Source organism: Erithacus rubecula (genome assembly GCF_903797595.1).
Source record: "Erithacus rubecula genome assembly, chromosome: 6".
Classification (NCBI taxonomy): Eukaryota; Metazoa; Chordata; class Aves; order Passeriformes; family Muscicapidae; genus Erithacus; species Erithacus rubecula.
The window spans coordinates 53,852,772-53,877,958 of NC_136688.1; the positions used below are offsets into that span (position 1 = coordinate 53,852,772).

The 25,187-nt window shown below is 43.8% G+C and overlaps 1 protein-coding gene across 1 annotated transcript in view; it reads right to left on the reverse strand.

Annotated features, from left to right (window-relative positions):
* BRF1 (BRF1 general transcription factor IIIB subunit) overlaps positions 1-4,081 on the reverse strand; it is a 168,790-nt gene extending 164,709 nt beyond the window's left edge. The window contains exon 1 of the mRNA XM_079308257.1: positions 3,733-4,081. Coding sequence (XP_079164383.1) covers positions 3,733-3,919 — 187 coding nt within the window. The 5' untranslated portion in view covers positions 3,920-4,081. The remainder of the gene's footprint in view (positions 1-3,732) is intronic.
* Between the last annotated feature and the right edge of the window lie 21,106 nt (positions 4,082-25,187).

Sequence of the window (25,187 nt, forward strand, 5' to 3'; positions counted from 1 at the left end):
ACTTCTCTGTCAAAAGCATCAGTGTTGAGGCTTTCTACACCAGGCACATCATTAGCTCAACACAAATACTGCCAGAGAAAACTTAACTGTGATCTCACACTTTCCTCCCTGAGAGAATAAAAGAAGGGATTTCTGATGTTTTATAGGGATTCTACATGACTTATTAGCAAGGACTCAGCCACTTTGTGTTACTATACAGAAGTGGAGGACTCACTCCTTCAGTAAAAAGATGCTAAATTCTGGAATCTTAACATGCAGCTTGGCAAAATAAAAAACTTTGCTACATGTAAAAAAGAAAAATCAGTGTCTCAGTGCTTTCCACTCCATTTTGCTTTTTTATGATGAAGGTGAAAATAAATTATTAATAAATGCATCTGTATTCAACATGTGGTAACACACAAATAGAAGCTGCTGTGGATCTTGAAGGGATTTGAGGAATATTGTTGCACAACCAGTAGCTCTGAACTCCACAAATACCAAAAGCCCTGTACAATCTCCAGCCCTGCAGTAAAGAACCTGACACCCTCATCCTTTGCAAACCTTAGACAAGACACCCAGCCCTACTACTAACCACGAGCCAGGGACCCAAACACAGCACCCCAGGCACCTCTGACACTGCAAATGCTCCACACAGCAAGACTGAGATCATCAGACCACAGCCCAAGCCTCAGACCAAGGCATTTCATTCAATTGTGGTGGAAATTTACTAATACAATCAGAAGTCATTGAAAGGTGTAACTTACCAGAAAATGCTGCTTTCAGCAAGTTCATGATTTCTGACTTACAAGAAATATACATTCCTTTGTAAATTTTCCACCCTTTGGACAGATTCAAAGTCCTTTCTACACAGCAAATTATTTTTCTCCCCATTCTAGATGATTTTAGTCAGTCATAAACACATTAATAGACAAGCACACATGATGAAGACACTGTTATTGCAGCAAAAATACATCTTTTCAGATTAGTCTGCATCACTCAATTTATGTTGAAGAAAAAAAAATTCACAACAGAAGCCTCTCTTTTGCAACATAAAGAATTGTACCAGCATATCCTAATTTCCTTAAAGCATTTCTGGTGTGAAACAGGACCTGCACTCACAGAATCACAGAATGATTTGGATTGGAATTAAAGATCATCCAGTTCCAATCCCCCTACCCTGGACAGGGATACCTTCCACCAGACCAGGTTGTTCCAAGCCCCATCCAACCTGGCCTTGAGCACCTCCAGGGATGGAGCATCCACAGCTTCTCTGGGCAACCTGTGCCAGGCCTCACCCTCACTCACCTTTGCAGTGCCTTAACAAACCTACAAAGAGCATTGTTTTTAAAGTTCTGGTCTGTCATTTCCAAAAACACTTGCTAGAAGAACACAGTGTGAACACACAGTGAATCCCCTGCAACCACACCTTGTGCCAGCCAGATAAAACCACCATGAGCATGTTAGAATGTGCTGCACTCACATTTTCATTTTTACACACCCACCACCTTTAGGGTGCCTATCTGTCTTTGTGGGCACTAGACTTTGTTCTTCCAGAGTAACATATACCAGGTAACTAACTATACAAGGGCCAAGAGTTAATGTACTATCCAGGAAAAAACGATTAGCCAAGAGCAGCATCTCAGGATGTACACAAAAAAGAAAGGCTACACCTTAAAGAAATTTTGTAAAGTACTATGCAATTCATCTAGAAGGGTAAAAAAGCCTTAGTATGGTGCATATCTCTTTTCCTTTAGATTTTTTTTTTTAAGGATAAAGGCATCCTAAAATGTGCTCTAGCATGCATTGCCATCTGTCCTGCATAATTTTGGGTGGGAGGGAAAAAGCAGAACAAGCCCTTAAAAATAAAATCTCCACATCACAACAGGAAAAAGTGAAGGATACAAGAGCTGCTTATAAGCTATAAAAAAACTAATGCCAGCACCCTCAGTTGGAAGACAGGAATGGCATCAGACAACTCCTAGCCTACAGTAAACTCCCAAACTCCAATTTGCAGTACTGCATTCTCCACCAGAGAAAGAATTCCTCTTTCTTCCCCACAGCCATGCAATCCACCAGAGCCACTTGTTTCACTGCTAAGCTCTCTCCCATGTTTTTGCTTATGTTTTGTTTATGCACATTGCCCATACAGATTTTCCATCTCTCCCCTTTCAAACGCTACATCCTCCCCACATCCATTTTCCTTCTCTCCCCTTCTAATTGCTGTGTCTCCTTGATGGCCTTTTGCCATTTTTTATCCTCCAGAGCATTCACACAATCACCTCAATCCAACTACTGACAGGATACCCTTGACCCTTCACATCCAGCCTGTTTCTCTTCCTTGTGCCCCATGCTCCCTCTACCCATTACACACTGAACCCAACCTTTCCTGTCCTCTATCCCAAATAACTTCATCCACCTCCCCATTTCCTGTGCACTCAGCCCTTCCACAGAGCCCCAAACCTTCTCACACACCTGTCCCAGCCCCTCACACATTCACTCCATCACACTCAGAGCATCTCTCTCATCCTGCACAGCTCTTTTCTCCTACTCATCCTGGCTTCCCCCACTCCATTTCTGTCTCACCCTGCACAGCACACTCTCCTTGTCCCCATGCATTGCCTCTCCCATTTCTATTCTGCACAGCACTAGCTCCCATGTGCACCATTCATACCCCTTCCTTGCACAACAGGGTTTTCCACAGTCTGTCCCTCACAGCCTTTGCACAGCACCCTTTCCCCTAAACATTGTCTTATCTCCCAGCACAGTGTCCTTATCTACCCTATACACTGTCCTCACTCCCCCATGCAGCATCCCCATAACTCCATCCATTTGCACTGCACATCCCTGTCCCTCTCCCAACACTGCCCACTATTCCCTCACCCCCATGCCCTGTCCCTGAACCACGGAATCACACAATCAATTAGGCTGGAAAAGACGTCTAAGATGCTTGAGTCCAACCTATGACTGAACACCACCTTGTCAACCAGACCATGGCACTGCGTGCCATCACCAGCCTTTCTTTGAACACCTCCAGGGACAGTGACTCCACCACCCTTCTGGCCAGTCTATTCCAAAGTCTAATCACCCTTTTGACAAGGAAATTCTTTCGAATGTACAACCTAAACCTCCCCTGGTGCAGCTGAAGACCGTGTCCCCTGTCCTGTCACTGTTCCCTGGGAGCAGAGCCCGACCCCCACCTGGCTCCACCCTCCTGTCAGGGAGCTGAATGGTCCCCCAGCCTCCTCTTCCCCAGGCTAAACAACAGCAGCCTTGTGCTCCAGACCCTTCCCCAGCTCTGTGCCCTTCTCTGGGCACACTCCAGCACCTCAGTATTCTTCCTAATTGAGGGGCCCAGAACACAGCACTCAAGGTATGGCCTCAGCAGTGCCCAGTACAGGGGGATGATCACTGTGCTGGTCCTGCTGGTCACTCTACTCCTGACAGAGGCCAGGATGCCACCGGCCTTCTCACCCACCTGGGCGCGCCCTGGGCTCGGGTTCCGCCGCTGTCCATCAGCATCCCCGGGTCCTTTTCCGCTGGGTCGCTCATCCCTGTGCTCTGCCCCTGATCCCACGCCGCTCACAGCACTTCACCCTGCCCCTGTCCACGCCTCTTCCAGCACCCTTTCCCTTCTGCCGTGTGCCCCATCCCTCAGCACCTCTCTTCACACACCGCCCGCTATTCCCCACACCCTCCCTGTGCCCCCGGGCACCCTCTCCGCACACCGCCCTGCCCCGGCCCGGCCGCACTCACCGTCCAGCGACACGAACTGCCCCACGGCCGAGGAGCCGCCGCCGCTGTTCTCCACGAACTGCACCTCGGACACGATGATGTTGTCCTCCAGCACGGACCCGCAGCCCGTGCACACCGCGTCCCCGCGCGCCGCGTCCACCTCGATCTCCGCGCACCCGCAGGCGCCGCACACCCGCCCGCCCGGCATCCTGCCCGCTGCACCGGGACGGCCCGGCCGCCGCCGCCGCCGCCGCTCGGCACTGCCCGGCACAGCCCGGCCCGGGCCCGGCGCAGGCCTCGCTCGCCGGCACCGGCACGGGGAGGAGCGCGGCAGCCGCCGCCCCGCCCGCTCTCGCGAGGCTTCGCCCGCCGCTCCCGCCCCTCCGCAGCGCCCGCTCCTCCCTCAGCGCCCCTCCCTCAATCCGCCCGCCGCTCCCGCCCCTCCGCAGCGCCCGCTCCTCCCTCAGCGCCCCTCCCTCAGCCTGCCCGCCGCTCCCGCTCCTCCCTCAGCGCCCCTCCCTCAATCCGCCCGCCGCTCCCGCCCCTCCGCAGCGCCCGCTCCTCCCTCAGCGCCCCTCCCTCAGCCTGCCCGCCGCTCCCGCTCCTCCCTCAGCGCCCCTCCCTCAATCCGCCCGCCGCTCCCGCCCCTCCGCAGCGCCCGCTCCTCCCTCAGCGCCCCTCCCTCAGCCTGCCCGCCGCTCCCGCTCCTCGCTCAGCGCCCCTCCCTCAATCCGCCCGCCGCTCCCGCTCCTCCCTCAGCGTCCCTCTCTCAGCGCTCCCGCCCCTCCCTTAGTGCCTCTCCCTCATCGCTCCTCCCTCAGCCCGCCAGCTGCTCCCGCTCCTCCGCAGAGCCGCTCCCTCAGCGCTCGTCCCTCAGCGCTCATGCCCTTCCCTCAGCCCGTCCCGGAGATCGGTTGCTGTGCGGCGCCTGTCCTGCCGTGGGCAGCCGTGCCTTCCACCAGGCCAGGTTTCTCACAGCCCCATCCAGCCTGGCCCTGAACATTGCCAGGGATGCGGCATCTGCAGCTTCTCTGGGCAACCTCAGCACCCTCTGGGAATCAATCACGTTCATCAATTGAATTAATCAGTCAAATCAATGACAAAAATGACTTGTTTATTTAGAGGCACACTGGGGTATGCCCCAAAGCAATATCTTTCCATCCTGAAAGCTGAACGTCTTATAGGCCTCAAATTATGTCATTTGCCTAAAAGTCTGAAGGCTCTGTGCTTTTGAAAAGAAAAATAGCAACATCATATTGGAGATTGTACTGCTATGTACACAGCACTCTTTCTTTTTATTTTATTCACAGAGGTGTATTTGTTAAAATAAGAACTTTGGGTCTCTCCAGATTCCTTCTGCTTTTGCAGGTTATTTCCTTCCTGAAGTTCCTCCTGCTGATGGTGAGGTAATGAGGACCATAGTAGCCAAGCATGATCTCACAAAATCATACATTGTGTAGATAATATCAGGGGAAAATTATATTCCTGAGAAACAATCCCTGATAGGCTCTGACAAAGGCCAGCACGAACACAAGGAATCCTGCAGTGAGCAGTTTTGAAATACCTTTCCATTAAAAAGTTTCTTATGACCTCACTTACGTAGAGACGAATGTAGTCCTGTCCCAGGAGGAATTAGGTTTTACATCTCTTTGAAAATTGCTGGTGCTTCAATTAAGTGTTGCAAGACTTTTCTGTGAGTCCCAAACAACTTCAGTGTTTCACTTCAAATGTGAGCAGCAGAGCCCTTGTGAAAGCCTGAGAGACAACTGCTGTCCAAAGAAAGAATCTCATTTAATGTCATACTGAAGAAGGATGTCTGTTCTAATTTTTACCTTCTTATAAGGTGAGATTAATGATGATGAAATAAAATGGGTTCCCAGTCCAGAAGACTTCTGTCTTTGCCTCCCACTCATGAAAGTTTTCATATACAACACCCCTTAAATGTTTCAAACATTTCCATAGGACTGTTTTCTATCAGCCAAAATATAAGTAATTTTTAATCTCTGTAAGTTCTTTGCCCTTTATGCTTGCCAGAGAAATAACTAAATTTCTTTTCACCTACAGCATTGAGCCTGCTGAATTAATAACCTCTAGGTTGGTTCACTTAGGCTAAAAATAACCTTAGTAAATTGTCCTAAGCCTGAGAGTAAGAGCTGGTCATTTAAAAATTTGTATTGACAAAGCTCCTTTCCATGCATTATTTTGCCCTTGTAGTTAAGAGGAGGAAAGGACCTGTTTTCCATTTCACCTACTCATATTTAATATCTCTTATTTTCACTTCTAAGTGAAAAAAAAAAAAGTGTGCCCAAAAGTGGTGATCAGGATGTCTGTTAGCACAGACCAACCAATTTCCTTCCTGCTGTGCCTCCAAAAACATAAAATACAATCCACCTGTGGGTGTACGGTTTTGACATTCAGTTGTTGAGGTTTCAAAGAGAGGAACTGTTCTCATTTGCTTGAAAATTATATTTTTTCCCTACTACTCTTACAACATCAGGAAGAATGCAAATGGGCTGTACAAATCCAGCCTGGAGTGTGAGGGAATCCCACTCTGCTCCTGCAAATGCACCACAGGAAATACACCAGGGCAAGCTGATGGCAGATTACTGTATTTTCATAAAGATGGGTCCTCCTCTATGAACATGAAGATTGGAAGCAGATACGTCAGTGTCATATATTGAAAAAAAAGAAAAAAAAAAAAGCCAGAGCCTTTCCAGCATTTTGGTCGTAACTCACCTTTCTGGGCACTGAGTTTCCCAACACACCAGCCTGAATGGGAAATATTTTCATATTTGAGGTGAACAAAGCTTAATCCCTTAATTTAATCAGCTTCTGTGAGCACCCTCAGCTTTCTGGCATTTCAGCTGGAATTGTTCCTCTTAAAATCATGCCTAAGAGCATTGATGAAGTCACTCGAGAAGTTTGAAAATAAACAAAACTTGAGGCAAAACACAAGCAGAGGAAGCCTTTTTTGGTTTTGGACAGTCCAAGATAAGGAATAAACTACACACTCAACCTGAAAATTTACACTTTGGAGATGAAGTCATAGGGTTACTAGATAAAGGGGTGGCAAAAAAAGGATTTCAAAATGAATTAACCTTATAAGGTGATAGCAAGTGGATGTTTGGGGGTTTTGTCTGTGTCAGTTCGGACTGCAGCATTTGGCTACACTGGTGATGGACACAAGAGGGCACCCAAGGAAATGAAATCATCGAGGAGCTGCAGTGCTCCCCAAGTTCAGGCTGAATTTCCATCTGTTTTCCTTTTTTTTTTTTTTTTTTTTAATATTTTGTAATTATCTCCTCACATTGTTTTCATGACGCTCCTCAATGAATGCTAATTGAAAAAGCTTTGGGGGGAGCATTCTGAGAATAAAGGATTTTGTCATCTATTAAATCACATCACTGCTCTCCAGAGATAGCACTTGATGGCTCAGCTTGATTCCTGAGAATGTGGCAGAGACCCCGTGCCTTTCCCAGCTACTTTCCCAGGATCTGTGCCTGCTGCAATTCTTAGTACATGAGGACAGCATTCTGTCTCTTAGAAAATCTTCTGAAAAATTAGCAGAGGAAAAGTCCAAAGATATTGAGCACAAAGATCCAGAAGCTACCACCACTTGAGGAAATGTCTCGTAAGCTGGAAGCTGTGAGCAGCTATTTTGCTCTGCCCCTGCCAACACACCACTTGAAGATGCATGACTTGTCAGTGGGTGCTTTTAAGAAGGATGTAAGCAAAGTAAAAATAGATGTGTCCTCCTGGTTTGTAGCAATCTGCAGCTTAAGGATTCACCAGCTGAAGGCTCATACACATTATCTGATTTTTTATCTCTTTAAGCAATTTTTTTATCTGTGTGTGCTTTCAAGAACCACAACATCTGGTGCTTTGAGGTATATCACAATATAACTGGGTAGCCAGTGAAAAAGTTTAAAAATGGCCCAAACATTTCACTTGACAATCTTGAGTTCTTGTGCTATAGTCAGTGGTGAAGAGTTGCTCCCATCACACCTCTTTCATGTCAGTTAAGATTTTTTACTTCTCTTTTATAGCTTCCCTCAATCATGATCACAAAAGCATCTCTTTCTCCAGATAAGTAGTGTGATACTGATCAGACAGTCCTACACAAAATAATCTGTTCAGGGAGTCATTTAACAGGAAATCCTTTCTAGTGAAACACTGGTTATGTTCTGCACTGAATAACTGCAGGCCTCCATCACTTGGGGACATAAGCACAGGCAAATATTCCTGCAAATTGCAATTCTGATTGTCTGCAGCTCTTGTATTCTGAAATTTATTTATTAAATTATGAATGGATTCATTACTCACCATCAGAGAACCATTCCAGTCAGCCAACTGTCTGTTTAAGGAACTGTCTGCAGAAGGAAATTGAACTGAAATGAGGAAATTCCTGGTTCCAGGTCTCATTTTTGTGTGCACACTTGATACTTTGATGCCATATATCTTCTATATAGCCTAAATATTGATACTTATGCACAAGGATGAAAAAACAGGGACTTGACACTGAATAGTTCAGCATACTGAAACACAGAAGCAAACCACAGATCTCACAGACAGTTCCTATTGTTTTCCCAAATTTGGAACAGAAAGCCAGAATTTCAGACTAAATTAGTTAGAAGCATCAAAAAGTAAATATGAGCCTCCTTTAGTTCTGAAGAATAAGTTTGAAAAATAGCAGTGGTTCATTATCTGCTTTAGCATCAAGGCAAATTCAATGCAGTAAATTCAGTGCAGTTACAAAGTGTATGTACTATAAACTGTAAAGTTCCTAAAGTAGTGTTGAACATTTATAAATTATGCCTGGCAAGTTAAAAATAGGATTAGGAGAAATGACGGCCACTAAAACAGAAGTTCACTAGCATTGGATCAGGAAATTTAAAACCCTGCTGTCATCAGGCAGTATTAATAAATAAACTCTTTTTTTTATTGGCATTTCTTAGGCAGAAGTCTGCTATAAGCAGAATGAATGTGGTTATACACTCATCAAAGTGTATAATCGAATTCTTCGACTGCATTGAAGACGAGCATGCCAGTCAAGTGTTATTGAAGAGCCTGAAATGCCTGTGTGTCAACAGAGACTCAAAAGTGTGTAGTTTTTAATGTCATGAGCTGTTTGGCCATCAGGGTCTCCCTTCAGACAAACCTGCAGCAATAAGAGAGAACATTGCTGCAACTCCTGCTTTTGCCAGCATGGAAGAGGGGCTGGAGGCAGGACAGGGAACACAGTGTCCTTCACACAGCCCGTTAGTACTGGGGAAATGGATGGAGCAAGCAGCTTGGGGAAGTACAGGCTGGCCTGTGAGTGAGGCCACTCCTTGCCTGTTTGGGTCATAGAGGACATCAAAGAATTGTCCTTTGAATGAGCCCTGTGTCATTGTCTGCTTTTCTGACAGGAGAGTCCCAGTGCCTCAAATAGGCCAAAGTTATCCAAGTGCCAAAGAAACCATCACTCAAAACTGCAAGCTGCTGTCTACTGCATAAAGCTATGAGCAAGCTAAATAAAAACACCATTAGACTTAGAGAAGTCTAATTTCCTGTCACTGGAGAATTTTCAAGAATTTGGCAGATTTCCTAGTTTGAATTAGTTGAATAAATTAGACAAGTAACATTTTTCAGAGGGCAGACATAAAAATACCTTGAGTAAATCAAGCTGTTTCATACCAATAATTTGAGTCAGCCTAAATTAAAAAAAAAAAAAAATCACTTATATTTTCTTTAAGTTGGAATTATCAAAGGGAAAATCTGTCACAATTTTCAAAATGAGAGACATTTATCATCAGTCTATGTCTCAGTGAGTACATTTTTTTTTAATTATAAAATAGTTTAGTGCTGTGCAAGCCACGTCTCCTTCCCCACTCTTACCCCAAGGTAGGAAGTTTCTTAAACAGGATCCATCCCCACAGAGGCAATCTTGCCATTTCTTCAGAAAAAATGAGCACATCAGTAGCACAAAGGGAGAATGCTGTCACCACAGCTGTGCTAATCTCTGCTTTACTCAGAAAGATCTGGGATCATCTCTCTCCTCTATATTTTACAGTTTCTCTTACTTAGTTGGAAATTGGGAACCATTGAACTAACTGATGGTGTGAGTAAGGGACAGGTCTGGAAATTAATATTTGCCTAGGAGGATCTGTTGGTTCACATCTCTTGGCTTTCTGTTTCCAGGTGCTGCAGATTCAGACTGCCACCTGTCCCCATTAAAATCATGGGTTTGTGTTCTTCTTCCCCATCTCATGTATTTTTTTCTGTAAATTAAAAGTGGGAATCTGATATAACAATATGCCAGTAAGATCTGGAGCCTTTGGCTTGCCCTTCCATTGTCTGTGCTTCAATCAGTCAGCTCACACCAAGATTATAAAAAACCTGACCCAGGAGTTTACAGTCTGAAGCCCAAATTGAACAGAGCAGTCAGCAGATTATATATTCGACCAAACAATGAGGTCTTCAGTCCCTTTTTGAACCAGTTTTCATTACAGGGGTTATGTTTGTATCATATTGCTGAGAATTACACAAAACCATTATTTTTGAAATGTGTACAGTAGACAACAATGTTGTCAATAATGCAAGTTGTTAGTAGTGTGTATATTTATAGCAGCATGAGAAGTATTTCAGAGAACTCTTAGCATGTTCAATTCCACATCCACATGCATGCAACATTTCAGAAAATGTAAAGCTTAACTATATGCTTTCCTTTGGAAGGGAAAGCTAGAAAGGATGTTCCCATACATTTTCATCCTATGATATTTTGCATATAGAAAGCCTCTACAGAAAAGGTCTTTATATATGATGTCAGTAGAAAGGATGTCCAAAAAAAGAATAAAATTACAGTGTTGACATTTCTAACAAATAAACTAACTTCCCTTCCTAGTTTATCCCATTCTAAACAGTAACTGTGGAACTTTCTTCCTAATAAAGCTTTAGAGCTACTACCACGACTTCTCACCCATGCTACAGAAATACTATCCCGATGACCAAAGATTTTGTAATGCAGCAAGCTGCAACAAATATCCAGCTGAAACAGCAGTTTAGTGGACTTGGAGCAAAACCTATTTTCATGGCATATAAAATTATGACGAGCCTTTCCCAATATATACAGTGACTAATGATCATCAGCCTGTACAACAGTGACACTTTAGCCACTCCCTCTGTGGTCACCTTTCATTTGCAATCATCAAGTCTGCTAAAAACAAGAGGAGAAATTGCAATTTAAAAGTGAGATTTTTATCAGTTTTCCCAGACAGAACTTGATTGGGAAAGAAGAGAAAAAGAAAACTTCCTCATAGTTGAGGGAGTAAATGAACAACTAATAAACATTCTGATTTAATAAGTGCACATATCCTGCTTACAAATTTTCTTTTGAGTAACAGAACTGAAAGGTTAAAGTAGTGTTTTGATTTTGGTTTGGTTTGATTTTTTCAAAAGTAAGTCCCACAATTGAATTATAGCAATAATGAAAAAAAATTGAGCAATGTGCACATAAAGTTTAAGCTGGGAAATCAGAAGACAAATATTCATTTTTCAGTTTGGCAATAAAATTCTAACCTGCTGTTTTACCTTCCCTCCACACCATTTTCACTCAGTGAAAACAGCACTGTATTGACAATTCTCTTGGCAAGCCCATGAACCTTGAGCAGCATTGCTGAAATCCTACATTCTGCCATAACAAGCCTGGTGGCCTGGAGAGAGCTGATGTGACTGGCTCCAGACACGAATTCTCCACATCAACAGAGCTTTGCTTTCCTATACTGACATGGGGGATGCTGACATGCACAGCTTGCCCTGGGTCCCCCTTCATTGGCCCAATCCAATCCAGCAGCTTCTGTGATTGAAGGTGAGACTTTTTCAGCCAAACTCCTCTGCAGATGAGCTCACAGTACATGTTCTGTGGTATCAGGGCATGGCCTCTTTCCTTGTGTACCTCTGCCCTCCTGCTCCACCATCCATGGACAGCTAACTCTGCACTGTGGGTCTTGGAGTGTCATCTAACTCCATGTAATCCCACTGGGTAGCTCATGCATTGTTTTCAGCCTCTAATTTGCCACAGGATCACATCCATCAATTTTCCACCATCCACAAAGCTGCCACTTCAGCCTGTCACTGTCACATAATCCCCACTAGGTGACATTTCCTCCTGGATGTGAGAGGTTTTCTACTAGAAAAGGTCCTGAGAGACTGAAATGACAAAAACTAACCAGCCCTGAGGAGGTCTGGGAGAGCAGCACAGGGCTGATGAGGACATATAACACTGTTGAGTCCTCTGGGGAAACTTCATCAGAATGGGAATCTTAATCTTAATGTAAACAAATGAATACTTTTGGATTCTTCCAGCCCAGCAGGCCAGAACAGGTAAATATTTACTATCTCAGCATTCCAACAACTATTAGAAATACACAGATAGGTTTCAATCATGCTTAATAATTAACAGTAAGGAAGGGAGTTTCAGGTATTGTGTTAATCAACAGGTGCTAAAGGATTATGACCTTTTTGGAGGCAAAGTTTGGCATCACAGTCAATTTTTTCCATGACACATACTAGAAAGCATAGAAATACAATCAGCAAGATCACTTTCTTGCTTCAAGTCTCAATGTTTGAACAAATGAGTCACTGATACATACTTCAGATATTCCTACACTAAAACTAGATTATAAGTCATATGTATGAAATCCACTCCTGCACCATAAGTTGCCTGTGACAGCTTTTACCAAATACTCACCTAGGGAATGTCTGGTATGTTCAGACTGATCTAAGAAGTCTGGATTTTATATTTATGATCCCAATTTATAAGCTCATGTCACATAAATGGGCTTGTCTCAGTACTGATTTCAAGAACTAAGGAAAATACAGCAACAGAAAAAGCTCTGCTGGTCCATTGGCTGAAAAGCAAAATTTCATCATATATGCTTCCATTGCCTTAGTTAAGGAAAAACAGATTTTTCTGGCAGCATCTGAGTACAAAATAAAGAGTTCATGACTGAAACTGTTAAATATGCACTATTCATTAGTACATACAGGGAGAAGTGTAGAAAAGAGCTGTTATAGGTTCTCTAATAACTGAGATAAGGGTTTAAGATTCAGGAAAGCTGGATATAATTGCAGGCTCTGACACAGACTTCCTTTATGTCCTTGGGCTACTCACCAGATACTGCAAACCCCAAGTTATCCAGCTGTATAATGAAGATATGTTTAATTAAAGCCCCCCACTCTATTTTGATTGGTTGGTTCTCCTATATTGTTGCATGAGACGTGGACCAAAAGGATTTCTTTGACCATGAAGGAAGGGAGGGATGAGATATATGTGATTTAATCCAAGAAACAAGCAAAGCACAGCTCTGACAAGCCTGGGGGCTGAAGGAGAGGCTTCATCCATGCAGGTGGCATGGAAATGGAGCTGGAGCTGAGGGACAGGGATTGCTGTTGGGGACATTAGCACTGTAGGGATGACAGACCCACCTGGGAGGAGGGTGTAGGTTTTACTGTCAAAGCCAAACTCATCTCATTTGACTTAGATCAGAGCTACAACGATTTGCACTAGAAAAACTGCTGGTTCTGAAACCAAAATAGCTCCTTAGTCAAGGGCATATTCCAAGGCTTGAATCATCTTCAGCAAAGGAGAGGGGCACAGTGTCAGAGAGTTTGAGAGGGAACATGGGAAAAGCTAACTGACCTTTATGGAGAATGTCAGCACAGGGAACCAAGGCTTAATCCTCAGAAAGCCCTGAGGTATCACTCTCATTGGTGCCAGGAAATTTTTGCCCCTCTAAATAGGCAGGCACACTTTCCAACAGAGCATACAGGTCCAGATGCTGTGTGTGCCTTGATTATTGCATAATATTACCAAATAGGATTTTTTTAAAACCTTTAAAATGTCCTGCTTAAACAAATCCGGCTTCATTTTTCAGAGGTCAGTAAAAGGACCAGCTCATTTCTTTGATGTAAATATTAACTGAGTCTGTTGAATCTGCTCTCTCACAGAACCACTTCTTTCCTGAAGAAAGTAAACTTATATGTTGCAGGACACAAAGAATTTCCCTTTTGCAAAACTGGAATACCATCACTAGAGCATTGAGTGGATTGATCTGGGATAGCTCAGGAAGCACCTTTAAAAAGTGCAGTACCAACAGCGTTGCCTTGTAAGGATGAGGAACCCTAGATCTCCAAATTTCTATAAACTTACTTGATTCCTTGTAAAACATTTTAATTCTCTTGGCAAAACCACTAAGCCTTTATGGGGATGCCTTGGTGACTTGCCTTTTTGAGCTCCATCTCCCTCCTTCTGTTTCTTTTCCAGGTAAGGGTAAGCCAGGAATTACAGAGTTCTCTGTTTCGCTGCTGCCATCCCTGGACACTTTGGCACTGACAGGGACCAGCTCCTGCATTTTGCTCATCACTACAAGTGCCATTGCATTGAGAATTATTGACATTGCCACCGAGGGAGCTATAGCTGTGTGAGTATAAATAAACACAGTGCTAGGAAAAGGCACTCAAGGATAAATAGCAAAGGTAGTGCATTGTGTGAGACCAAAATAACTCCATGCTGTTCAGTGACAGTACCTTCCTCTGGCTGTCGTGTACTGGCTATTTCCATCCAGGGCCCTTGTCTTCTCCTGAAAGGCAAAAAGCATGTGTGGCTTCAGAAGCCATGGGGCTCCTCTCTGTCCCTCCAAGATGGTGACACTGAGAAGCTGTGACCCTTTGAAGTACACTGTGAGTAGCAGTGCTCAATATCCAATATCTGCAGCATTCTCAGAGCTGTGAAGATCCCAGGTAAAGTTACCAGCACCCCTATGGACTCTTCTCTCCCTCCCTTGCAGTCACAGTGTCTCTCCAGCAGGGCCTCCTCTCTGACAGGGCCAAATTTGGGGCTTTCACCTATGTTCTTTGCCCCCAGAGGAGGCTGATGGATGGCACAAGGGAGCTAAAACATACAAATGATCTCACTGAGAGCATGACAAAGATTTGGGCTAAGTCAATTGGTGTATGTTCCCTCAATGTCTCTCACCAATTTGGGTGAGAAGAATGCAACAGGTGCACAATGTCCACGTTTTGATGCAGTGGAGGGCTTGAGTGAGAGCCAGGGGTGTGTTCTGCAAACTGGACCAATTAAATACCAATTTGATCCTAGACTAATGGGTGTTGAAAGAGCCACATTCCTGGCACGTGACTCCATTGATATTAATTCATCAAGGATGAGCTTGGCTTGGATGATATCTCAGATGAGAGCCACAGAGAAGTATTTTGTCAAAATACAATATGTGGATAAGTTCCTGATCTTCAATGGAACTTACAGAGATTCACATTTAGAACTCATTGGAAAGCTAAAACAATGTTTTGGCATTTATAATGGTGTTTGTAAATGTCTTCTTAGCACTTGATTTATGTTATTTTACTCTACAAAGTTACTATTCCAGTGATTCATTTTTTCTGTGTTCTATTTTAAAGTAGAATATTCTGGAGAAATCCAGAACTCAAAGCCAATTCATCCGTTTTTCTCACCCTGGTACAATGATGTTTATTTTGAAAGGAATCTTTTAATGATCTTTTCCAATTATAAAATAATTAAAGAAAGGCAATTCTTATCCTGCATTAGTTATTGTATTACATGTAAGCCCATTTAAGCAGCAAATCCCTCATGATATTAAAGCTAGATTCTTGGATTTTTACCCAACTTCTCTGCTTTGCTACCAACCTTCTGCTCAGTGTAGTACATCAGTTTTCCCTTTGAAGAAAATGTCCCCTCTTGAGTGGTATTCTAGTCACAACAGTCAGGTATTTCAGACTGTGAAGGGAAGGTCAAAAATTTAAAAATAATGTAGTTCTACTCATGCCAAGGGGATAGTAACAGTGATCAAACCCTATTTGGAAATGAAATTAGAATAGCACAGAAAGCAATTATTTTAATGCAGATATGCTCTCAGCTAAGTTTCTCATCTTTCTGTAATCACACAACTTCTGCTGAAAAATTATACCTGGGACATTTGGACTGTCATCAACCAATATGTCATCAGACTCAACATTAAGAAGTAATACTCTTCAAAGAGATTATTTTAATTGTCTATTTCATTTCTTATAGGCACATGCAACTTTGCCCTGCTTAAAGTTACATCCTCACTACAACATTAAGCTCAGTTCTTATTAGGTTTTGCTCCACCAGATTTCATCATCCATCATCCACAGAGATGGTTCAGAAATACTGAGATTTTTGCTCCAGGACATTCATGGCTCCATGTACTCTCTCAGCAGGGGATGCAGTGTCTTGCTTGTCCAGATACACATCTGCTGCTTCAGGCCTGGAAAATCTGTTTGTGCTTCTAGCCAGAAGTCTCCAGAGGATTAAGTAGCCTCCAGCAAAACTCTTCTGCAATAGTGTTGAAATAAAAAATGTTAACATGTCCAAAACACTGATTAAACCCAAATTAATCATGAAGCAGTTATGGCAGCCCTTCTGTGTGTATGAAGCTGCTGAACCAGCAACTGTGCAACATCTGAAGCAGCAGCCATTCAGGGACAAAGCAAAAGCATGACAAGAAATCCCAGGTCTGCTTGGGGTATGTTTCAGAGAGCTTGTCTGCAGCTAACTCCTAAGTGGCAAATCCTTCACTTATTCTGCTGCCACAGTAACCTCTGTGAGACAAGAACTGATCCACCATCAGCTGCCACAGTTGGTCATGTTGATGTAATTTTAGTTTTAGAGATGTCTCAACTCACCCAGGACTCTTATTAGATCTGCTAGGAACTCGTGAAGTCCTTCACCAACAGCTTGAGTGAGCACTGGGAGGGTCAGGACGGGAAGTCCTGCAGTACCTACAGCACACCTGAAGGGTGGCAGATTAGAGTGGAGCACAGAGGGCTGCTTAAACCCTGTAATCCTCACAACCACAGGTTAGAGACCTTCCTGGCAGCTCTGGTTCCTGGACCACTACCTACCACCCTCTCATTTGGACTGCCATGTCACATGGGTGACTGGGGGCTCTGTGGCATTTAGGACATGCTACAGGCAATGTTGCACAATTTAGGGCACATTTTCAAGAAATTCAGCAGAGGAATTTTCTTGGGCTTCCTTTCACTACTAATGTACCTGTAGAAGCCCTTCCTGTTGCTTTTCAAATCATCACCAGCTGTAAGATCAAGCCCAGTTTTGGCTTTCTTAATCCAAGGAGCAGTTCTGCACTGCTCCTTGATTGCCTGTCCCTGCTTCCCCCTATTATGTGTTTTCTTTTTATGTGTGAGTTAGTCAGTGGTTCTCTGTGCACCCTGGCCTCATGCACTGCCTTCTTAACCTCCTGCATGACAGCAGGGATCATGCCTGGGCTTTGAGGAGATGGCCCTTGAAGATCATCCACCCTAAACATCCCTTTACTCTTCACAGCAATATCTCATGACAAACAGCTTGATAGTTTCCTGAGCAAGCCAAAGTCTGGTGTTCTGAACCCAAGGTCATTTTTCTGCTGCTCACCTATCTCTGTTTTCTCATGATTTTAAATTCTAACACTTCTTGGTTTCTCCAAGGCTACCATTGACCATCACAACCCCAACTATTTCTTCCTTTTTTGTGAGTAGCAAATCAGCCACAGCATTCCCCTGCTCAGCATGGCCAGCACCTGTGTCAAGAAATCGTCCCTGACCCACTCCAGAAATCTGGATTTCTCGCCCTACAGTGTTTCCTGCTCCGCAGATTTTAGATCAGGCAATAAATTTTACAAAAGCCAGAGCTTGATACAGTGACATGTCTTCCACTAGTGAGAGAAGGCTTCATCTGTTTTGTCTTCTTGGCCAGGTAGCAAAAGTTTACCATGATGTTCTGTGTTGGCCTTCACTCTGCTCCTGGCCATCACACAGTCCACAGCAGAATTCCAAGCATCTGGGCTGCTCCTCTCTGTGCAGAGCACAACTGTCTTCCACATCTCACCTTCCTCCTTCTAAAATGCACATATCCACCCATCCCAGCACTTCAGCTGTTCCAGTTCTTACAGTGTCTAAGTATGAAGGAGCAGTGGGTGGGTCAGCACCCTGCCTATCCAGGTCTGCAATACTGTTGTGTCTCCCAATTCAATCAGTATGGAGATCCAGCACAGTCTCAAGATGACTTGCTGAAACACCTAAATTAGATGGTGCACCTTCATCTCTTAGTTATTACTCTGAAAAATGATAATAATAGCCTTGGGGCAAGGCTTTAATCCACAATCCCCACACATCCCATTATAGTTACAAACACGTCATGCATACTCTGTCGGGTGCAGTAGAAAGAATAACTATTCTTTTCCAATGCATTAAAGACAGATGAACAATGGAAGCCCTCTCAGAGATCTAGTTTCCATTTCCTTCACAAAGTCAAGGACTTCCCTGTTGGCCCAGATACAGTCATGGTTGATGTGCTTTTGTTGGCTTCAGATAGGAGAGAAAAAAGGAAGGAGACACGCAGAAGGGAATCCATTTGAGGTCAGACTTCATCAGGACCAGCAAACTTGGGAATTTGTGTCCAGAAGTGACTTGTTTGTGTTTGTTTCTGCTGTATTCAAGGAAAGGGGAAAAGACTGTTTATTCTTCTGTAAATGTTAAGAGCACAGGGAGAAATACACTAGATTTATATGAGCATTGTCTCTTCCAAATAGAAATGCTGTGACAGGTGACAGCATACTTACAGCCTCTTCCTTGAGCCTTAGTATGATCTTTTTCACATAGAAGAAGAATTAGGGTAAGGACATCTTGAAATTCTTCAAACTGCAGTTTGCTTTCTTTCCTTCAAGCTGTAAAAATCTCACTGCAGATATTTACAATTCAGTTGGAGCTACAGGAGCTGTAACTAGTTTGTGGTCCTTCCAGTGCAGTTTCTTTAAAGGATGAAGGTCTTAGTCCCAGCCAGCACAGGAGCACATACCACCAATATTTGGAAGCAGGTAAATCCAGAAAGGAAATTCAGATTTTAAGGAAATCCAGACTGACAACCTCTCTTCCTGCAGCAAATCACTGCCTGATCCAGTTTCCAGTTTGACTGCTGCTCTTTCCTGCAGTACACCTGCAGGTAAAAAAGCAATACAAGCAAGCAACACACCCATTGCCAGGTGAGGAGCAAGTGAGGTGATGGTGCAGCTGTGTTTGTACAAAGGAGCTGCTAATGGTCCTCCTTGAGTGGAGGATGGTTGGTTGGTTGGTTGGTGCAGTTTTGGCTTTGAGAGGGTAAGGGAGACAAACTACAGAATAAACAGGAGCAATAAGAAGCATCTTTAGAGCTCTGTCAAAGAGTGCTTTGTCTATCTATGAGGGGAACTAAGTGGATGAGCTAAAAAATATTTTTCCCCCAGGCACAGAGGAAACACTGGTGGGATCAGGAAACATGACGGCATCTTTAACTTCTTCAGTGCCCATTTTTAGGGACAAAAATGAGCCCCCATTTTTAGGGACAAACAGCCACATTCCTTAATACACATAGAAGTGTTAGTCCACTGGTCTCACTAGAGCTTAGCACTACAAAAATGTCTCTATGTTTCCAAGCAAAAATGAACAAATAATATTATTTTGCTGATGAAATGCTGGTTTTGGCCTGCACAGAAAAATGTGCTGTCCAGACTGCCTTGGTATTCCATATACATCAGGTACTGGCCCCTAACAGGACAAGAAGAGCTGTCTGAACCAGATAGACATATCTGGTTCATAGACATATCTGGATATAGGGAACATGCAGGACCTCCAGGTCCATGCTGGCTCACAGAGAACCTGCTGAGCACAGAGGGTGCTGCCTTCATAGGCTGCTGCTCCAAACCTTCCCTTTTTTCCATACCCCAAGACACCCAGCTACACACGATGGGCACCCCAAATCCAGCTGCCTTCCCTTGCTACACTGCCCCCTTTCTCACAGCTGCAAAGTCTGAAACTCTCAAAGACAGAGTTTCTTTAATTAACCATCAGGCAGACTTTTTATTTTTATTTTCTCTGTCTCTTTTTCCATTTCTGAGTTGCAACTTTTCCTGCCAATGTTCTGCTTGGAATGAATTTCTACAACAGAGCCATACAACTTCTGAAAATAGATACTTACACTGGAAAGCCTGACACACCCTATATGGAGCCTGTGAGTGGCAGAACCATAATCAAAAGAGAGTCAAGACACTAGGCCGTGCTAGCAGCATTCAATTAGGCTCTGAGCAAGGCAGCCCTAAGAGAAGAAAGTAAATGGGAACTCTGTAAACGCCTCCAGGCTCTTTTCATCACTCAAAGGCATTCAGTTTGTTCTCTTTAGGGTGACCCTAGCTCAGACAAGTTGTTCCAATATAGCTGGTACATTCAGAACCCCTTGAAAAATAAAAATTCTTGCAAATAACCAACTGTCGTGATTTCTTGATATGAAACTGCATGTAAAACCTATGGGGGGAAAAGCCAGGAGTCATATGAGATGTCTGAGCTCTGCCTATCATTAGCAAGGGTGGGTTTTTCAGGATAAAATTCTCCTGGGCCAAATAACAGGAGAGTGATAAATAAAACTTGTCAACTGCCCTTTCTGACTCACTCTCTCCTGCTCAAGGGTGACTCACTGTCATGTGTGAAAGGCTGCCAGGTCCTGCTTACATGCTGAAACAAGCATGGGTTCTCTGTGGTAGACACACATAACCTCAGAAAAAGCAGATGCTTGCTGCTGAGAAGGCAGCCCTGGAAAGGACTCAGATGACTAAAGGACCTGAACTTCAAGGTATTTCTCAACCCTTTCTGAAAAGTTCAAGGTTGCTGTTAGATTACCACAAAAAGCTTAGATGCAAAGCCATGGCTGAGGACTTGGCTGGTGAGTGCAGTGTTTTAAACCATGGCTTACCAGGACCATGAGGATTTATGCAGGTAATTCCTATGCAGTGAGCCAGCCAGCAGGTTCTAGGTGCAGACAGAAGTAACCAAGACCATCCTGGTCCACAGCTCCTTTTCCCCAAGGAAAATGGCATGAAAAAAGCAGTTCCTTGTTGCTCACTATTTCATGAGGCTGCTCCCTCAAGGAACCTGTGAGGAACCTGCCTTAAATCTGTAGAGGGGCAAACCAAGCACGCTGCACATCATCTCTGAGTGCTCACTGACTGTCCTGAGCAGCACCAGCAGTGCTCAGCACTCCCTGCTCTCTGCACTGCCAAGGACCTTGCAGGTGAGTGGCCATGCCCAAGAAGCTTGTTTGCACCCAGGAGCTTGGCTGCCTACGTGAGTGTGTGCTCCACCCTTTGCTCTTCTCCTGTCCTCCCGGGCCCACCGCTGGCCAAGTGCGCAGCTCTGAAATCTCTGCCCCGAGCACTAATAACAAATCCAGTTATTAGCACATACCACAGTCTGCACTGCCCTGCAGACAGGTGGCAAAGGACACCTTGTCCTTGCACTGTGTTGTGCTGTGACAAAGCAAAGTGCTTTTGCAAGGACCAGCGTGCTGGGATGTCAAGCCACAGGTCCCAGAGGGTGCAGCTGTGTCCTTTGGCACACAGAGGACTCCTAATGCAGGAACTGACAGCTTTCTCCCAGACTAAGAGGGGAAGATGTTCCAGAGCCTTCCTCAGCTCCAGGTATTGGCCAACATCTTGCTGCATCATGTAGGGAAACCCTGGTGCCACAGGGCAGTGATACCACAGCTGCTTCCTGCGTGTTCTGCCAGGCATGCACATTCCAGGAGTCTCCCATGCAGCTGGGAAAGCCACTCACACGTGCTTTGACCCAGAAAATCTGCAGCTAAACCCCATCTTGAAGTCTCACCACCATTTTTCAGATCATATGATCACTAACCTGTCTGCCTGAAATGAAGGTCTAACCTAGAAATGCTAATTTTGAATAGAATCACAGAATGGTTTGGGTTGGAAGGGACCTTAAAGATCATCTAGTTCCAGCTCCCCTGCCACAGGCAAGGACATCTTGCACTAGACCAGGTTGCTCAGAGAACAAAGAGTGTACTATTATTTATATGATAAAATACAGAAACCACACACAGTTGTAAATATATATTTTGTATTTATTCTTCTCTGGGAAAAGGTTTCCATCCCCTAAAATTTCTAAGAGGTTATATTAAAATATTTTTGCTGTGTACCAGAACAGATGTCTAATAAAAAGCTTAAGGGGAAGCTGCAGGCCACAATAGCCTCATCCAATGGTGAAAGGACTCACCTGACACCTGGAAAACAAGCTTAGACCACAATGCTATTTAGGCATTTAATATCACATGTACCAGTCTCAGTGAGAAGACTGAGTATTAGCTGTGAACCTGCACCCCAAGTGTCTGTCTCAATAAAGCAGTGCAGGGCTTTTGGGCTATTGCTTACTCCAGAAGAAATACATTTCTCATCATAATTGTGCTGCAAATTTTCATCCTTTTAAAAACTGAACCACATATTGCAAGGGTAATATATTTGTATTCTTCTTATCCAGTGTTCATATATTTTACTGAAAAACTTCCAAACTGGCAGGAATGTGTCAGATTTCTGTTCTTAGCAATGATGAAATATTACACCTGTGGTTTTCTTCCACTGTGTAATCATCCATTATATTTCCATTTATTTTTATCAGCTATGACCAAGTCAGGATTTCATCCTAAATTTTCCTTGCTAAAATTTCCATGCTAACATTTTAATATTTGGCAGGGACAAATAGTTTTGTAGGTAAAATAGGCATAATTAAGGTTAATTCTATCCAGGGAAAAAAAAAAAAGGAAAGAAAACTAAATAAAGAAATAAGTAGACACAATATATTAGAAATTCTGAAATAGCTTCCTTCAGAAGCAATATTTCACCAATTTGTTGGCTCTACTAAGTCATGTCTCCTGGTTGTTTTGCTAAATCTCTAGAAAAACAGGGTTGACATTGAAATCAATAATCATATTCATCTGCAGGTGTCAAAGCAGTCATCAAAATCAGCCAGGAAAATAATCTTCTCAGAAATGTCCCAACACAGACATTAAGATGAAGGACCAGGAATTACAGCCTAGATCTCCAGTCACCCAGCCCAGTCTCTTGTGTGTCAAACTGCCCCAGCTCTGACAAATGGGTTGGGCATCTTAAGCTGCAATTTCAAAGTGATTTACAGAGCAAAGTGAAACCATGCTGTCCCACAGGCACCACTGCTGTGATTGCAGCCACCTTCTGCCACTGCTCAGCCTTCTCTGGGGGCTTCTCAGGGTGGCAAACTGAAGTCATCTGCCAGGAAAAAGGAACCACTCATCCTTATTTTTGTTCTTCCTCTTCTCCTCCATTGTCCCATGGGGTGTGTTCATCCAGGATTTTAACTCACTACAATGAGCTCCAGTGATGCCTGCCCTGTTAAAAAAAAGATCATGTTAATCTGCTTGACACAATGAAGAAAAATAGGAGAGAGGGATACAGGTTTGTAATGTTTCCTAGGCAAACCAGCAAAGAACCTTGCCTCCTTTAGCAGAGAATCCCTGCACAAATATCTGTGCTTGTACCCTCAGCACCTTGAAAACCCATTGTGTTCATGTCTGGAGTGAGCATGCACTCAGCATGGATTGCAGACATCCCAGTGAAGCTCCCTGAGAGTTTGGCTCCTTTGCATACCAATTACAGGACTCTGTGCATAATGTATAAAGCCAAGATGCTCTGGATGCACCCAATGATCCCAGAGCATGCACAGAACAATTACAGGAGCGTTTGCAACAAATTTCACACTCAAGAAATACCAGACTCACTGGTCATGTGCTGGAGACATGTCCAAATATTTTGCATGTGCAGTGCTGTAGCATTCATGAAGGCAATTCTCAATTTCTCATTTCCAGGCAAAAGAAGCCTTAAGTCTTAAAGGAGCTTTTCATATGCTTCAACAGAGAAAAACTGAATTACTGATAACTCAGTAGTTCTGAGTTACTGCATTTAAAAGTACTGCAGTGATACTGCTGTTAACAGCTGGATGGGAAATAGAATTCCTCTCTTCTGGCATGCCCAGGTGTGAAAGATTTTGTGTTTATCATAAATCAGGAGAAAAGGTTTTATTTCTATTACCATCAAAATTGGATGTTTAAAGTACAATGTAGTAACAAAATTACTTCTTTGGATTAAAGTGTATCAGTAATTTCTGATTAGAAATTATTAAAAACTAAAAGTCAAGAAGACTTAAGAAATTGGAATGAATCATGAGCAAGGAAACAAATCCCATTTTGATTTACAGAAATTTGGAATGATTTCTGCTCAAACTTATGTCCAGGCATATTTCCTTTCCACAGAAAACTTATGATTTTTAAACAAGCACTACAACTGGTGGCAGGTGCTTTGCCATCAGATAACCAAGTGAAATATCTCTGCAAGCTTCAGGCTCTCTCATGCCCCTCAGAACCTGCCCTCCTGTTCCTCCTGTGCAGACCAAACCCTCAGTCCAGTGGCCCCTCTCCCAGTGAGAAGAATTTAGGTTTTATCCTTCCTAGCACTACCAAATCCATGCATGCACCAGTGAAGATTTGAAAGCACTGGTTTTTTTAAAGGCATGAAGACAGATGAAGCTAGAAACTGAGTGAGCTCAGATGGATTCCATCTTGCTCAACTCTGACCAGTTTGGAGTAGTCTTGGCTAGTCTGACCTGAGATCACCACCCAGTTTCCCTCAATAATCAATGGACAGAGACTGATGGGATGAGTCATCTGTGGGGGTTCCTATCACACACATCTGTCTCAAGAGCCAACAATTCTCTGGCTGAGGTTCTTTATTCCACAGTGGCTGTGGAGGCAGCTGAAGGCATGGTCTGACTGGACAGAGAGTGTTTAGGCAGCTGCAGGTAGACAAAATGATCCCCACCCTGAATGACAGCATTATTATCCCAGAAAATATCACACCAAATACCAACTCATTGCATCTCACATCCAAGTGTCTGCTTGCTGATTAAAAAAATAAAATCTGGCTTTTCACTCCTATGTAGCATTTGTCATCCCTGGCATCAGCTGAATTAACTCCCTGTAAATCTGATCTCTACCAAGTCTGTTCTTGAAAAGATGGCATCACTGGGACTGCTGGATATCCTTGGAACTGAATCCACAGTTCCACTCTGTCAAGGAAAAGCTTCCCAGTTTATGAAGTACAAAGTACAATTTGGGCCCAGATATTCTGTATTGATTCTGCTACAAGGCAAGTGTCACAAATGCCTGATGGAGCTGTATGTGGCAGGCCAAACAGGAGCTTATTGCCATCTAGAAAAGTCACCAAGGGCAATGAAAATGAAAGACTGTAAAATTTCTTACCTACAGAGACAAAACTATGGGGCCAATGATGGGAAGAAATCTGTAGAGAAAACTTCCCAGAGGGACCCCAGGTTGTGATGGGAACTGTCTGGAGTCCAAAAAGCACCAAGGCACTGAAACTCCCCAGCTTAGGGCTCCAAGGGAAAAAGGTTTGGGCTGAAGGGCAAAGAGATGGTATTTTACAGGGACACCTAGGCCCTGGAGGTAAAATTTTATTCTATGCATTCTGCCCTACAAATAAACTACTGGGGGAACCAAAACCAGAAAGGAGCATTTG